The sequence below is a fragment of the Podarcis raffonei genome, chromosome 2, assembly GCF_027172205.1.
Source record: "Podarcis raffonei isolate rPodRaf1 chromosome 2, rPodRaf1.pri, whole genome shotgun sequence".
Taxonomy (NCBI): domain Eukaryota; kingdom Metazoa; phylum Chordata; class Lepidosauria; order Squamata; family Lacertidae; genus Podarcis; species Podarcis raffonei.
The window spans coordinates 59,578,122-59,595,140 of record NC_070603.1 but is presented as its reverse complement, the minus strand read 5'-3'; the positions used below and the strand labels follow the sequence as shown (position 1 = coordinate 59,595,140).

Sequence of the window (17,019 nt, the reverse complement as noted above, 5' to 3'; positions counted from 1 at the left end):
AGTGAGTTTTTTTAAGCCCCCCCAAAAAAAACGTTTTAAGCTCCCCCAAAAAACTTTTAAAGCCCCCCCAAGACATTCCAGTACTGTGTATCCTTGAGTACCCCCTGAAAAAGCACTGCTTTTAATCACTGTGGCAGTGCCATTTGACTTTTACATCTCTAATGCTAATACATATAATTGATAAACGTATGCACACAGGCAAAGGTATGAGCAATTTAAAGGAAGAACAAATATCTGTTCTCCCGAATGCTATTAATCAGTGTTTAAACAATCCATAGATGGAGCTCAATAAATGCAAGATTCAATAATCAAACCCAAACTTGACAAAAACCATTTAATGAAACTTAGATTAGAGCCTTCTTAGAAGGCAAAACCTGGACGCGGGTGGCGCTGTGGGTTAAACCATAGAGCCTAGGACTTGCCGATCAGAACGTCAGCGGTTCGAATCCCCGCAACGGGGTGAGTTCCCGTTGCTCGGTCCCTGCTCCTGCCAACCTAGCAGTTCAAAAGCATGTCTAAGTGCAAGTAGATAAATAGGTACTGCTCCAGCGGGAAGGTAAACGGCGTTTCCGTGCGCTGCTCTGGTTTGCCAGAAGCGGCTTAGTCATATTGACCACATGACCCGGAAGCTGTACGCCGGCTCCCTCGCCCAGTAAAGCGAGATGAGCGCCGCAACCCCACAGTCAGTCATGGCTGGACCTAATGGTCAGGGGCCCCTTTACCTTTAATTATCTCTTAAGAGAATACCATAAACCTCTGAGCTGAAACTCGTTCCATATTCTTTACGAAGTAGAATAAAATGAATTAATACCTTGTTAGAAGTCTGATAAGATTAGTCTGTGTCATCAAGCAAAACATAACACATGTTCAGTAGCGTATGCAGAACTCTTCTTTTGAGGCACAATCCCAAATCCGAACGTATTTCACTGAGCATACAATGTGTGCACTTCCATCAGAAACTGCAGTCCCGTTGTCTGTATGACTAAAGTTAATTCATTTCACAAAGTATGGCAGCATTGTGGCTTTTAATACTAACAGCCCAATCCTATGCATGTTTACTTGGGTGTAAGCCTTGCAGAGTTCAGTAGTAAGTGTGTGTAGGGTTGCATCCTTAATACCACAGCCTATGACCCTGAGCACTTGAAAGTTCCACTGAAAGAAGCATTTTACTTCCCAAGTAAATATGTTTACAATTAGGCTGCAGGAATCAATTTGCCAAGCATCTTTCTCAATCCAGAACCCAATGTCATCGTTTCCTTGCCTTGCTACTTGTACGACCTTTAAGCAAAATGCACTGTGGTTTGGGTGCTTATAATTAGGAAAAAAACTTTTTTTTTGAGCTACTTTATATTTCTTCTGTGTTAAAGTAAAAGCTGCAAAATAAGATCTAAACCATTTAGTGGTGGACTGCCTTTGTGCAAACCTCAGGCTGTAATTGAAATTGTGCAGCTCCCTTCCTACACAAGAGCAGCTTTTGTCAAGCTTCTTTAGCCGCAGTTAAGCGATTCAGCAGAGGGATATGTTCCCAAGAGAATCTCCTTATTACTGAGGCTCTTCCTCTTGGTTAAAGGTGGTTCAACAAGCTGGGCAGTTGTCAAGTAAAGCAGCCCGCTGCACTCACAAGACTGTTTCACTCCCGGGGGCCATCTGTTGGGGTCAGGGATGAAGATGAGGTGAGTTTCAAGTTCTTCTTATGGCAAACTTGTCTTTAAAGCAATCTGTGACAGAAAGGGGATCTCGCCCTCTAAGGGAAAAAGTTGGTACATCAATCGAGTGGCACTGAATGAGCATGTTCTCTGGAACGTTGTCTGTTGCCTGGTGCAGACGAAGGCGCTAGGGATGTCACCGCCCTGCTGGCCGACATTGAGAATTGCATCAGAAAATACTTTCAGACAGAATGAAAATGTGTGGGAGGGTGATCTTAAAAAAAAAAAAACAGAGAGAAAGAGAGGGAGAGAATAGTTATTCTGGACTCGTCCCCAAAGGTTTAGATCTTACTTTGCAGTCCCCAAAATCTTTTTGCTCGGAGAAATTATGCCATGTAATTGCCTGAAGTGATGAATGCTCTCTCTTGGATGCGGAACAGTCACAACTCTATCCTTGTGCAGGGAGCACTTTGGAGAAGAAAGGCGGAAAAGAATTCCTGGAGGCCGTGGTCGAACTTCGCAAAAAGAACGGGCCATTGGACACAGCTGGAGGTGCAGTTTAAATCCCTGAGAAATCGGGGTGGGGGGAGTGTGAGTGAAATGTGTGTATCATAGACTCCCAGTTGGCCTTTGCAGAAATTCATTATGGAAGAGTTACCTGTGTACATAGTTTTAACCTATCCGTGGTATGTGCATTTATTCAGGATTCTATGCTCACATGTGGGAATCAGGGTTTAAAGATACAGTGGTACCTCGGGTTAAGTACTTAATTCGTTCTGGAAGTCTGTTCTTAACCTGAAACTGTTCTTAACCTGAAGCACCACTTTAGCTAATGGGGCCTCCTGCTGCTGCGCCGCCGCCGGAGCCCGATTTCTGTTCTTATCCTGAAGCAAAGTTCTTAACCTGAGGTACTATTTCTGGGTTAGCAGAGTCTGTAACCTGAAGCATATGTAACCTGAAGCGTATGTAACCCAAGGTACCACTGTATTAGAAACACATGGGCACTTAGACATTGTCTAGAACAGCTTTTTCCAACCTGGTGTTTTAGACAGTAACTCCCATTGGTCCCATCCAACATTGGATGGGGCTGATGGGAGTTGTAGGCCAAAACCTTGGAAGGGCACCAGATTGAGGGAGGCTGAGTATCAGCAATTGAACCTACAGAGGATGTTGTGTTGTGCCCAATTTTAAAGTGGGAGGAGGTAATTAGGTCATGTGTTTCACAACCAATGGGCTCAGATGGGAGATGACCATGGAGAACTGCCATTCATGTAGTTCCATTCAGTCTACTGGAATTTAAGGATTAAAGTAGTAACTATATACATACTTCACTAGTTCAGTCACATTTGCATTTTTCAAAACGTTTAGAAGATTGAAGTAAGCCATACTTACTTTCCTTTTCCAACCAGCTGTCGTCAGTGCAGGCCATGGATTGCCTGCTAAGTTTGTGATCCATTGCAATAGCCCCAGTTGGGGTGCAGACAAATGCGAGGAGCTATTGGAGAAGACAGTGAAGAACTGCTTGGCTCTGGCAGATGAGAAGAAGCTGAAGTCAATTGCGTTTCCTTCTATTGGAAGTGGCAGGTAAGGCAGGCCTATCAAACAAAACCCTATCAGATTTTGGGTGGTTTTGTTTTGCTTTGGGCTTTATGCACCTTTGTGTTCTGGCATCCTCTTAATCTAGCCAGGCAAAAACATTTAAGATGGCTGCAAAGCAGGGACTGTGAGAGATGTGGGTGTGACTGGTGAGGGAGTGTGGCTTGAGAATCCTGAGTCCAGATATATTCCATGAGGGAAAATACTTGTTGGACCATCTCTGCTACTGGTGACTTCTTCCAGAGTTCAAGGCAGGTGGCAGGTATGTTTTGCTACATGCTCCTTGTTAAAAAGTAATGTGTGAATGATAGATGTCAACTTTCCACAACATGCTGACCTCTGGATCTTTTGGTATACCTCTCTTGTCACCCCTGGCCACTATCTGTGCTGGTTGGGGATAGTAGAAGTGGCACTCAAAAATAACTAGCTTGAGGAAAGCTGGTTTTTCAGGAGAGTGCTTCTTTCCCTTCCCCCCATCTCCCTCCCAGTAAGCAGCAGTGGAAGAAAGCTAGTTTTGCAGTCACCCATTCCAGAACTGTGAAAGCATTTTCCAAACACTCTGTATCTCTCTGTTCCTGCCCACTTTCAAGACTGGCTGGTCCATCTTGGAAGTGCAGGCTGAAAGAGCTTTTTCACTTTAGGCAGGAGCCAAAATAACAATATTGAAAGAATGCATAGATGGCAAACACATTTGAAGAGGTACTGCAATCAGTAAAATGGCGTTGTACTGTTTGCTTGCTGGGTGGTGCCAACACTAGCATTTTTTCAAGGGAATAGGCTACTTTTCAAAGGTTGGCTCATCTTAGCGTAGGATGTTGTCTTACACTGAGTCAGACCATTAGACCATTAGCTCAGCAATGCAGCTGTTTAGGGCTTCAGTCAGGACATGCCAAACCCTACCTCCTTCACAGAGCTGTTTTGACCAAATTCTATCAAATGCGGAGGGGCATGAAGGTCTCAACTTTAAAACAATAGGAAAAGGAGACAGTGTTTAGTAGTGTGTGATGGAAGAGAAGTTTAATATTTAAATGACATAGGTCACTTTCAATGACAAGTGTGTTCCTTCAAAGCATGACATGCCCATCTTGCTATTTCAGTTTACAAGTTTTAGGAAGTAACAAACCTATTTTAAAACAGGAACAGTTTCTAAGCTAGCATTTTCTCTCTGAGCCAGCACGGGTTCTGGGACAGGCATCTGTCAAGCAGACACTCCTCATTAAACCTTCATAAACAGCCCCATTCATGTTTATGACTGAAAAATGGGTTTACATGGGCATGAGATAGATCGATATTCCCTTTTCAACAGGATAGTGGGAGGATTAGACCATTTATAGCAGTTAGTCTGCCAGATGCTGTAATATACTAGAGCTAACTTATCTAGACCAAATGTGTAAGAGATCTCTGGAAAAAATAGTTGTAAAGTTCTGTATACCAGAACTAAAAAATAATTACTATGGGTAGTTCAGATTTCAACACCAGACCTTCTTTTAGTGCAAAATTTCAGCATTAAATAATATCTGGTTTCCATTTTAGTGTCTATCTCCCCCAAACCACCACCCCAAAACCCTGCAATACCCTATCCCAATCACACATTGACACAGGTATGGCTGTTCGCCCATAACCACATACACACATCTCCGTACGAGTGAGAAGCAGTTCTGTAAAACTGTAACATGAGCCTGCCTTATTGAGATATCCTATTAGGACAACCAAGAATTCATTTTTCTCCTAGAATATACAAATACAGGTTGAAATGTTTCAGAGGTAATCTAACAAAGCTTGAGTTAAAATTAACATCGCATCTGCATAAACGATATATACTCCTGCAAGTTTCTGTGGGGCACACTAGATGCAATGCCATTTGTGCAGTTTGCAATTGCATGAGTGGCTTATTAGAAGCAAATGATAGGACCCTGGCACCACACTGTGGGCTTTAACCCTTTCCCTCCTCCCACTGTGGTCCTGATCAATACACCAATGTAAATATTAAGCATGCCAATGGGGAGGAATCCAGGGATGTCAATGATTTAAAAAACAAACCAATCTGCCACACTAGGGATCTGATCCCTGTTGGGGGATCTTGCACTTCAAAATGCCCATTTTTTGTCTTTGCTAATTGTATGAATAGCATCTCATCTAGTTTGGCACTCAGTGAATCTTGACATCAGACCCATGTCTTTTAGCCATCAGACTTTCCCCCTAGAACTTGCAGCCTAGGCATCCTGCTATAGAAGCCTGGTTACAATTTGGTAATACATATGGCAAATAAGTGTTCTTTGGAAAGTATGGTGTTGCAAACGGCAAGCTTATTGAGCCAACGTTATCTTTTTCTTTCTCCCTATTTTCTCCTAATAGGAATGGTTTCCCAAAACAGACTGCTGCCCAGCTGATCCTGAAAGCCATTTCCAGCTATTTTGTGTCAACAATGTCCTCTTCAATCAAGACCGTCTATTTTGTGCTCTTTGACAGTGAGAGTATAGGGATTTATGTGCAAGAAATGGCCAAGTTAGATGCCAACTAAGTCGTGAAAGCAAGGAGTCCCTGCCTCCTTGCCCCTCCCCCTCCAATTCTTTATTCCTCATTGTGAGACAGAGCGGCCCTTATTTTTAACTTTGCTCATCTAGGGGAATAGAGGTAGGGCTTTTTTGACTTTCTAAAATGTTTTTATGTTGGCACTGATAGTTGGCATTACTGCTGTTGATGCACTGTATTCCAGGCATTGTCTGAATTTAGTGTAATCTAGGAGATTTTATAGTTTTATTTTAATGAAGTACAGATTGATGCAGAAGTTGTTAGCAGTACATAGTCTGTTATTCGTGGAAGAAACCGGCAGACCCTATTTTGTAACTGTGTTGTGGTGCTTTTATCAAGTGGCGTTCCTTTCTCGTTTTTTTAAAAGAAGAAGAAAAGATGCTACACATCTTATTTGTGTTTACGTCTTGTCCCGATGATGGATCTGATGAGAAAAGAACCCTGTTGCCCTTAATTATAATTGCAATTTGGGATTTGTGTGAATTGATTTAGTAAAATGTTTAAAATGTTCTCGTTGGTGTGTTCTGAGTTAATGGGTTGCAAGCCTCTGACAAATATGCACCAACAGCTGTCGGATGTCAACTTGAATGAACAAACAATGCACTTGTCTTTCAGTATAAATAATTACTAATCAAGTACTAATTGATTTAGCTCTTATTATGTAAATATGCAAAAACATCCACAGGGTTATTCTGCATTAGTTTCCAATATTCTATGGCCCTTGTTCCAAAAGGATTCACTTCCTTTTGGGCTGTGAGACATTTTCATTTCAGGTCTGGCTTCCATGTTTGCCTTGCTGCCTCCTTGACCTCAGTTACACATACAGAAAGCTTTGCTGGAGCCACCCAAAATTTAGCAAAAAGTGTGCTAGAATGTTGGGCATTTTGGAAAAATTCAAGAACAATCATAGAATGTAATTTAAGAGTTAAGAACATTAAAAAAAACCCTGCTGGACCTAAAGGGGTTTGTGTAATCATGAGATGGAGAACGTGCGACCCTCCACAGTTTGTTGGACTACCTGACCACTGGACACCCTGGCTGGTGCTGATGGGAGTTGGAGTCCCACAACATCTGGAGGGCCACAGGTTACCCACCCCTGACTAGCCCAACATCCTGCCCAGTCAGTGGCCAGCCAGATGCTACTAGGAAACCTACAACAGAGCTGTTGAACTGGTTGTAAGGAACAGGGACGCGGGTGGTGCTGTGGGTTAAACCACAGAGCCTAGCTCTTGCCGATCAGAAGGTTGGCGGTTCGAATCCCCACAACGGAGTGAGCTCCCGATCCTCGGTCCCTACCCCTGCCCACCTAGCAGTTCAAAAGCACGTCAAAGTGCAAGTAGATAAATAGGTACCGTTCTGGCGGGAAGGTAAATGGCGTTTCCGTGCACTTCTCTGGTTCGCCAGAAGCGGCTTAGTCATGCTGGCCACATGACCCAGAAGCTGTATGCTGGCTCCCTCAGCCAATAAAGCGAGATGAGCACCGCAACCCCAGAGTCGGTCATGACTGGACCTAATGGTCAAGGGTCCCTTTACCTTTACCTTTAGGGAGCAGGTAAGCTTGAAATAACTGACCTGCAGGATCAAACCAAATGCCCTTAATCTAGTCCAGCATTCACCCTCCATTTCCAGCAGCAGCCAGTTACATCACAGAAACTCTCAAGCAAGGCACAAGCAAGGCTCTGTTGTCCCACCCCACCCCCGGCACCTGGTAATCAGAGTCGTAAAGAATAAAAATATGATGTGAAGCTGCATCCTGGTTTCTGTTTTTTTAACTTGTTATCTGACACTTACTGGAAACTATTTGTGAGGCTCACATATATTGCTTCTAATTCCAGAAAATATATTATCAGCTCAATTGCTGCTTAAAAAATTTTTTTGCCTGGTTTGGAAGCTCACTCAGAGCAGTAGAAATCATTTTACAGTGTTTTATCTAGTTGGTGTTCCTCCAGTGATGGAAGCAGAAGAGGGAGTGAGACCATTTCTTTTTATTCCGATTCTACTCTGGAGCCCGCCCTCCAGTCCCCACCCAGACTCCAAATCTGCTCTCCCAATTTTCCAGAGCGGATTAGGGGGACACAGGGAAGAGAGGAATAGAAGTGGATGCACACCAGTAGGATATCTCCCATGAACCGTAACATAAGAACCCTTGAGAAACAAATTTTCTTTCAAGAGTGTCTCAGATTCATCCTATTACTTCCTGCAAAGTTTTTCCTTGACAGATTTTAGCTTCGGTCATAGCATTACTGAACAGAAAGATTGCATTAAAACAAAAGGTGTGGCTGAAGATTTTATTAATGAATACTTCCTTGGAACAGATCCCAAACTCCAACTAACTTTGCTCCATCAATACTTGCATTATTAAACATTAGCTGAAAGTTAGTGTAAAAAGCAAAAAAAAAATAGGATTTTTCTAGGCTTGCATACATTTCTGAAAGTGCATTTTGTATAAATGCCACTAGATGTCAGTAAAGGGATTGCAAGAACCTGGAGAATTGCTTTGGAACTTTCCTTGTAAAACACCCAAGTTTAGTTTGTCAGCACTTTTCAAAGTGCCATGGTATCTGTGATCTCCCTAACACAAATGGAGAATTAGATGCCCTATGTTATTTGCAAGGAAAATGCTGTGGGTGTGAGAATTTGAAACTACACCATGATATTGGATGTCAGGATTGTGAAATGACTGCATGCCATCTTGCATCATTTTTAGGCGGCAAATGGAAAGCAAATGTTCTCATCCAGCACAGTGTTCTGCAAGTGTAATTCAAATAGTGGGTAGAACATATAGTTTACATTATCTCTCATGCTGAAAAAGGTAATTGACAAATATATGCCTTTCTATTTTTTTATAGTGGGATAGGAACATGGCATGTGGAAAGCTGAGTCAGACCATTTGTCCCTGAAGCTAAGTGTTGTCTGCAATGATAGGCAATGGCTCTCCAGGGTTTCAGACCTTTTGCATGCAAAGCAGATGCTCTACTACTGAGCTACTATCCTTATTTGGTGTACCTGGGGATGTTCTTTAGACATTAAACACTTTAAGTTGGCCTGTGGACCATGTCAAGAGTCTTCTTTGGCGATCACTCGTAGCCGAGTAAGATTGTCTTCCATAAACACAGCCGCCGAGACCATATAACACCGGTCTTGAAAGACCTACATTGGCTCCCAGTACGTTTCCAAGCACAATTCAAAGTGTTGGTGCTGACCTTTAAAGCCCTAAACGGCCTCGGTCCAGTATATCTGAAGGAGCGTCTCCTCCCCCATCGTTCTGCCCGGACACTGAGGTCCAGCTCCGAGGGCCTTCTGGCGGTTCCCTCACTGCGAGAGGCCAAGTTACAGGGAACCAGGCAGAGGGCCTTTTCGGTAGTGGCGCCCGCCCTGTGGAACGCCCTCCCATCAGATGTCAAAGCGATAAACATCTACCTGACATTCAGAAGACATCTGAAGGCAGCCCTGTTCAGGGAAGTTTTTAATATGTGACATTTTAGTGTATTTTTCATCTTTGTTGGAAGCTGCCCAGAGTGGCTGGGGAATTCCAGCCAGATGGGCGGGGTACAAATAATAAATTATTATTATTATTATTATTATTATTTTAACAATGAGTCCGTAAGTGACTGTTGAGGCCAGTTCTGGATCCTCACGTCCTTCACAGGGGGGACGTAGGATTCCAGGCGGGAGTTGAGGGCTTGGTGAGGGCTTGCCAAGCGTGCCTTCCTCTTAGCACGTTTCTCCCTTGCGTCCTGAGTTCGAGTGTCTTCAAAGCCACCTTTGGTAAAGGCTGTTCTCCAATTGAAGAGCTTGCAGGCAAGTGTTCCCCAATTGTTGATGTTTATACTACATTTTTAAAGATTTGCCTTGAGAGAGTCTTTGAAACTCTTTTGTTGACCACCAGCATTACACTTTCCATTTTTAAGTTCAGAATTGAGTAGTTGCTTTGGAAGACGATAATCGGGCATCCGAACATGACCAGTCCAACGAAGTTGATGTTGAAGAATCATTGCTTTGACACTGGTGATCTTTGCTTCTCCCAGTACACTGGCACTAGTTCACCTTTCTTCCCAAATGATGTGTAAATTTTTTTGGAGACACCATTGATGGAATCATGTCAAGAGTATTCACATGCTAGGACACTGTTTCTGCTTATTTCCATCCAAAACACAGGTATGCATGTGTTCGCTCTCTCTCACACACAGACACAGAGGTATGTAGTACATTTGTTCTGAGCTTATTCACAGCCTGAGATTCCAGGGTTTCTTAGCCCCAGTCTTCAGCAGCAAATGACAGCCAGGTCTGTCCAACCCAAGTCAACCAGTGAGATTTTGCCAGCAGAGATTTTGCAGCCTCTTCTGTTTCCGGGCCAGACTATCCTGAACTGCAAATGACACCCACCTGTACAGAAGATGCCCCAGCGCCTCTTGTGGGCTCTGTGGCACTTACTTGAATTGGGGCTCACGTACTGCTCTCACCATTCCCAGCCAGAGGTAGATTATTTATTGAATTTATACTTACACCCTACTATTGCAGTCACAACCTTCAGGGCAGCTAGCCTCACAATCTGCAAATTTGTTTCCTCTGTATGTATGAAATAACCTCTATCCTGCTCTTCCTACATAGGGCAATCACAGCAGTGCCCAGTAAAACAGGAAAACTATATATTGTGAAATGATGCAAAATAACTGACACTAAAGCAGCCAAAATATCTAGGACGACTCACAAACATTCCTGAAATGGTACATTATGACTGCATCTAATACTCAAACTCACTTTCAAACAGGCTTACACCGATCCTAGCCCAACTGCACTTGGCTGCCGATTAGTTTCTAGGCCCAACTCAAAATGCTGGTTTTGATCTATAAAGCCTTAAACGCCTGAGGAGCGCAATACCTCAAGGACCCCTTCTCACCATATGAACTGACCCGGACCTTGCAATCATCAACTGAGACCCCGCTTTGGGTGCCCCCTCCATGAGAGGTCTAGAGTGTGGCAATACAAGAACAGGCCTTTTCTGTGGTGGCTCCCTGTTTGTGGAATTCCCTTCCAAGGAGGCTCACCTATCATCTTCATTACATACCGTATTGGCCCGAATATAAGCCGTACCCGAATATAAGCCGCACCTTTAAAATTGGGGGGGGGGAGGAAAAATACCCAAATATAAGCTGCTCCATTCCTTGCTGCTCCTGGCTGCATACTTGGGGTGGGGGAGCCTTGCTCTGTTGCCAGCGGCCTTTCCCCTTCCTCGCTCTCTGCTTTCCCAGCCTTGGGGGGGAGGACAGGGGACTACAGATGGGGCAGGCGCCACTTTGCCATGCTGTTGGTGCTGTTTGCTCCATGCTCCTGGCTGCATACCGTAAGGTCGAGAATATAAGCCGCACTTTAACTTTTCATGCTCAGAATTCGGGGGGAAAGTGAGGCTTATATTTAGGCCAGTATGGTATGTTTTAGCACCATGTAAAATGTTTCTCTTCAGCCAAGCATGTGACTGATTAACATTTTATGTCCTTTTAAATGTGTCTATAGGGGATACTGGTTTGTTTTGCTTTTGCTTTTGTTTTATTATGTATTTTGTGTTTTCACTATGCATTTTTATGTTGTGAACCGCCCTGTGATACTTGGGTGAAGGCTGGTGGTATAAAAATTTGATGATGATGATGATGATGATGATGATGATGATGATGATGATGAGTCTGAGCAATGATCAAATAGCTGACAAAGTTCACACACCCACAACTTACACACTCCTATTACAGGTTGCTTTCTTTGAAGGTAACTTAATTCAAGGCGCTTAGATGTGCCTCTTTTACGGTGAACGGTGCTTCTAGTCTAGCACTACTTAATAATTTTTTCATTGTAAGCCACAAGTAGAATTGCAGCTGACCTTTCACACTTGGGGGAATGTTGCATTTTTTTCTAGGTGTACTAATGTTGCATTTTTTTCTATGTGTACCCTCTGTGTTCCATCCACTCAAGCCTCATTTGGAGGTTTTCAAGCAGAGGTTGGAAGGCCATCTGTCATGGATGCTTTAGCTGAGATTCCTGCATTGCAGGGGGTTGGGCTAGATGACCATTGGTCCCATTCCAACTCTGAGATTCTATGCTTCTAAGCCATGGCACAGTTGCTGTGGTTGCGGGCATTTGAAGCTCCTCGTGATGGAGCTGACCTTGGTCAACTCCATTTATCCATCAACCAACAGACACACCCAATGCCTACGCCCATCCATCTGACATCTGTCATCAATGAAAGCTGTGGCCTTATTTCATTCCAAAGCGCTTGTCCCATCTCTTTTGTATGTGCTGTCACCCCACCACTAACTCCACTATGACTGGGCCCACAACAAACACTTTGGTGGAGACTTTGTCATCTAGTGGGGAAAGCTTGTTGAAACAAAGAAAACTCTCCAATTATTCCTGGAAAGTGTAGGTAGTTGGCACCTCTTGTATCTTATAATACTGTATAGGTGCCTAGTTGCCGTGGGTTCACTTGTCTGATACATCACCACATCAGAAACCTTGTCCTTTTATAAAGATGGAGGAGTAGCACTAAAGGCATACAGTTGTGGAGATTTTGCTACTCTTCTTGTGGGGAGGGACTATGGGTTACAACAGGGGTCAGCAAACTTTTTCAGCAAGGGGCTGGTCCACTATCCCTCAGACCTTGGGGGGGCAGGACTATATTTTGAAAAAAATAATGAACGAATTCCTATGCACCACAAATAACCCAGAGATGTGTTTTAAATAAAAGCACACATTCTACACATGTAAAAACACCAGGCAGGCCCCGCAGAGCCAGTGTGGTGTAGTAGTTAAGAGCGGTAGACTCGTAATCTGGGGAACCGGGTTCGCGTCTCCGCTCCTCCACATGCAGCTGCTGGGTGACCTTGGGCCAGTCACACTTCTCTGAAGTCTCTCAGCCCCACTCACCTCACAGAGTGTTTGTTGTGGAGGAGGAAGGGAAAGGAGAATGTTAGCCACTTTGAGACTCCTGAAGGGGAGTGATAAAGCGGGATATCAAATCCAAACTCTTCTTCGTCACAAATAACCCAGAGAATCGTTTTAAAGAAAAGGACACATTCTACTCATGTAAAAACATGCTGATTCCCGGACTGTCTGCAGGCCGGATTTAGAAGGCAACTGGGCCAGATCCTACCCATGGGTTAGAAGCAAAGCACAGATAACCTTCTGAACCAAAGTTGCCATGAAGACTATGATAGACCAAGAACCATCAACTTAATTTGATGTTTTGAGGTTAACATTCTAGATTTCAGCAGAGTATATCTGCTTAAAACAGACACAATTTAAATCAGACCTATATAATCCATGATTGCACACAAGCATAGTTGAAGCACAGAATTTGCTACTGAGCATCTCATGTTTCTTTTTACAAAGCTAATTTCCAGCACATATGATTGGAAAGATGGGTGTTTTGAATGGTGCAAAACCAGTGGGTGCAGGAATGATTTATTAGCAAGCTGGTTTTCAAATTTTCCTGTGTGTTCCGAACATCAGTGTAGTAGCCAAATATAGAGAGAGCAACTTCTCTATGGCCAGTAAACCTGAATGGAATGTTTTCTTTTCTTACAGCTACTGAATAACTCTATTGATTCTGGAGGGGTAAGTTGGGGGAGGTAATTCAATCTGAATATAATATTTTTTATTATTATTTGTCAAATAATTTCCCCTGAGGAAGATCACTTAAGTATGAAATGCTCTGGGAAATTTGGAATCCCTATGGTTAATAAATCTTCCCTGCACCAATCAGTTTTGCCTAATCATTATTATTCCAAATTATTTTTTACAAGCACTGAGCAATGTTGCCTAATGCAAGTACAGAAAACAGATTTGCTCATTTTAATATTGTTGGGTTTTACTGACAGATATCAACCACCTTAATATTAACCTTTCTTTTATTTGTTATCACATTAACTATAGGTCACTTTTGTGCACAGGTGCACTAAAAGCAGTATATGATTAAAAGCAATATGACAAATCAATTTAAACCATAATCAATAAAACAAGCACTGAAAGGCAGCATCAAAACAGTAATGCCAGGCACTGCAATCCAATCCTACACATGTCTACACAGAAGTAGCATTATCAGACAGGCACCTTCTCTGTTGTTTTTTGTGGTTGTTGTTGTGTATGTGTTTTTTGCTAAATACCTTCCTTGTTCAAACCTTCCAAAATCTTTATTCCAGTTGGTATCTGTCTTGGGTTTGAATTGACTTTATGTATGTACTGTTGTTGCTTTAAACTGTTTTCATAATTGTTTTATTTTTCCATTGTTTTAATTGCTTTTGTATGTGTAATTGTTTCATGATATTGTAAATCACTGGGATGCTTCATGGGAAGTGATTCATAAATGAATTTATTAATAATAACTCAATGAGGCTTACTGCTGAATGGACACACAGGATTGCCCTGGCAATAGCCCACTAAAAGTGAGTAGAGATTGTCATAGCTGGTGAACCAACCAACTCTGCTAAAAGGCGATCCTAGATATACACCTCAAGGAAGCTACTGGAGACCCTCTGATGGGGCCAATGGCACAAGCATCAAATGACTGGAAATTATTTACAGTTGAGTTTCAACTCATTTTTCTACTAGCCTTAGTTTTCCTGCGCTAGCTAAAGTTCATACTGGAGAAATGTGGGAGGATAATTTTCATGACATCTTCTACACACTGTCAGCAAAGAACACAGATGTTAGGCTCCATCAGCAGGTTTAACTTATTTATGGTGCATACTCCATGGTTTATTGTATAGGTACACACTAGAGAGTATAAATAGCAATGTATCAAGCTACAATCCTATAAAAAAAGGAAGGGAAATGTAACTAGTGTATTTTCTGGCCATCTTAAATGTTGCTTTTGGAATATTGGCAGACTTTTGCATGTTATTTTACTGCTTCAAGCCTTATATATTATAATAAAACAAGGTCCAGGCACTGAAAATTGCAGCCTCCAAATGCAAAATAAGATATCTACCAATATTAATAAGATATGGATAATGTCTTACTTAAGATACCTACCAATAAATCTTGGAAAACACAATGTTTTAAAAATGCCTTTTTAGTTAACTCATTAGTAACATTTCTTCCTGCGTTTGGCTCAGATAATAAGTCTTCCTCTCTGCTACTTGGCTTTACCTTTAATCTGGTTTATCTCCAAAGGCCTAACACACTTGGAGTTGTCATCTAATATGGTTGGTTTATCAGAAAGAACAGCTGTCTTTATATTTTTCATTGTAAGGCCGGCTAACCTGTGGAGATATGAACTGCTCCTTTTTAAGGCATGAGCTCCTCCTGTCAAATATTCGGGTGGTTGCCATGGCTAGTAAATTCAGCTATCCAACGTAAAGTAACGTTGGGTGTGTGGACTGGCCTCCTTCCCCGTGTTGAACACAGTGGAGCAATCTGGTGGAGCACCTCTTTCATTTTTGTGATCCCGTTGCTCCCTTGCATGGCTCATGGGATTCTATCCAACTACAATACTTCATCTTATTCGATTTCCTTTAAGGAAAAAGCTTGTGGACCATTTATACTTGTAGGGGACGTTTTGTTGCCGCTACATTTATATCTCACCTTTTCTCCAAGGATCTTGTGCAAATGGCATGGTGGGGCAGTAGAACTTGCCTGACCTCCTGTCAGCTAAATTGCTGCTGCTTACCAGGAGGGGGAGGAGCAAGGTGGCAAGGAGGTCCACGTGGTGCAAACATACTAGCAGGAGTAGTGGATTGGCTCTTTGAACTACACCTACCTTAGGTAAAGGTAAAGGGACCCCTGGCCATTAGGTCCAGTTGTGGCCGACTCTGGGGTTGAGGCGCTCATCTCGCTTTGTTGGGTGAGGGAGCTGGCATACAGCTTCCAGGTCATGTGGCCAACATGACTAAGCCGCTTCTGGCGAACCAGAGAAGCGCATGGAAACGCCGTTTACCTTCCCGCTGGAGCAGTACCTATTTATCTACTTGCACTTTGGCGTGCTTTCAAACTGCTAGGTTGGCAGGAGCAACGGGAGCTCACCCCGTCGCGGGGATTCGAACCGCTGACCTTCTGATCGGCAAGTCCTAGGCTCTGTGGTTTAACCCACAGCGCCACCCGCGTCCCCTACCTACCTGCTGCCTAAACCCTTCTCCCTTCCATCCAGATAACAGCAGTGACGCAACTGTCAGGAGCAGGGGTCAGCAAACTTTTTCAGCAGGGGGCCGGTCCACTGTCCCTCACACCTTGTGGGGGCGGACTATATTGGAGGGGGGGAATAAATGAATTCCTATGCCCCACAAATAACCCAGAGAAGCATTTTAAATAAAAGGACACATTCTACTCATGTAAAAACATGCTGATTCCCGGACTGTGAGCGCACCGGATTTAGAAGGCGATTGGGCTGGATCCGGCCGCCGGGCCTTAGTTTGCCTACCCATGGTCAGGAGGCCAGGTAAGCGCAGCCACCCAACAGCACTGCCTGCTGCTGGAGGCATAGTTGACGTTGATACACAAGCATCCTTTTTTGTACTCCCTGCTCCAAAGGCTTGTGAAACTCCCTGCTCCAAGAGTTTAGATTATTTTCTTCTTTACTTCTGTTTTGCAGGCGCTGAAGTTATTATCAGCTGATTCTCAGAGGGGTTTTTCATGTTGCTTTTAATCTGGTGATGTGCTGTTGTTTGTTAATTTCCATTGGAAGAGATTAATATTAGTTTTATTTTTGGTGCACCTTGTTGTTAGCCAATGTGAGTGTTTCCATTAGGGAGGGAAAGCCAGATGGAAACAGGCATAAAATAAGTAAACATTGCGGGTGATAAACATCAGCCAGCTCTGGGAAGTATGCTAGATTTTCCAGTTGGGTGAACTCTGGGATCTGGCCATTCTGAAGATAAACCCTTAGTTCATTATCTTGATTACCTGCTGAATTGGCATATCTTGTGTTGTTTGAGTGGGAATGGCTCATACAACAAACTCCATATAACGCAAGGATGCAATTTTCCCCAGACCATCATATCTCTAAAGGGCACAGTGTATGCCCCCTTTCAGGCCCCCAAACTCCAGAGCACCCTTTACTTCTGAAATATTAAGCTGATCATTGTTTTGGATTGTAGCCCTGTTAGCAACATTCAGGAATCAGGCCTAGGATCACCACTAACTAGCCTTATACTTTGCTCTACATGTCCTTTGCAGAGAGAAGGCCATAATACCTAAAGTTGTAACTGCAACTCAAAGGCAGCAGCATAATTGATAGGCCTGAAGGATACAGGTAAGTAGA

General features: G+C 43.1%; 1 protein-coding gene and 1 long non-coding RNA gene across 4 annotated transcripts in view; both read left to right on the top strand.

Annotated features, from left to right (window-relative positions):
• Nucleotides 1–6,284, top strand: part of LOC128407890 (core histone macro-H2A.1) — a 43,781-nt gene extending 37,497 nt beyond the window's left edge. For 2 of the 3 annotated variants that reach the window (XM_053376851.1, XM_053376850.1), the window contains exons 7-9: nucleotides 2,109–2,198; nucleotides 3,056–3,230; nucleotides 5,598–6,284. In XM_053376851.1, the coding sequence (XP_053232826.1) occupies nucleotides 2,109–2,198; nucleotides 3,056–3,230; nucleotides 5,598–5,763 (431 nt within the window). In that variant the 3' untranslated portion in view covers nucleotides 5,764–6,284. Of the gene's footprint in view, nucleotides 1–1,570; nucleotides 1,674–2,108; nucleotides 2,199–3,055; nucleotides 3,231–5,597 lie in introns of those variants that run through there. The other variant, XR_008328928.1, reaches the window with a different exon arrangement.
• Nucleotides 6,285–6,622: 338 nt separating this feature from the next.
• On the top strand, nucleotides 6,623–7,525 carry LOC128407891 (uncharacterized). The gene is made up of 2 exons (XR_008328929.1): nucleotides 6,623–6,947; nucleotides 7,320–7,525. It is a non-coding gene; the product is annotated as an uncharacterized LOC128407891 (long non-coding RNA).
• Nucleotides 7,526–17,019: the final 9,494 nt, after the last annotated feature.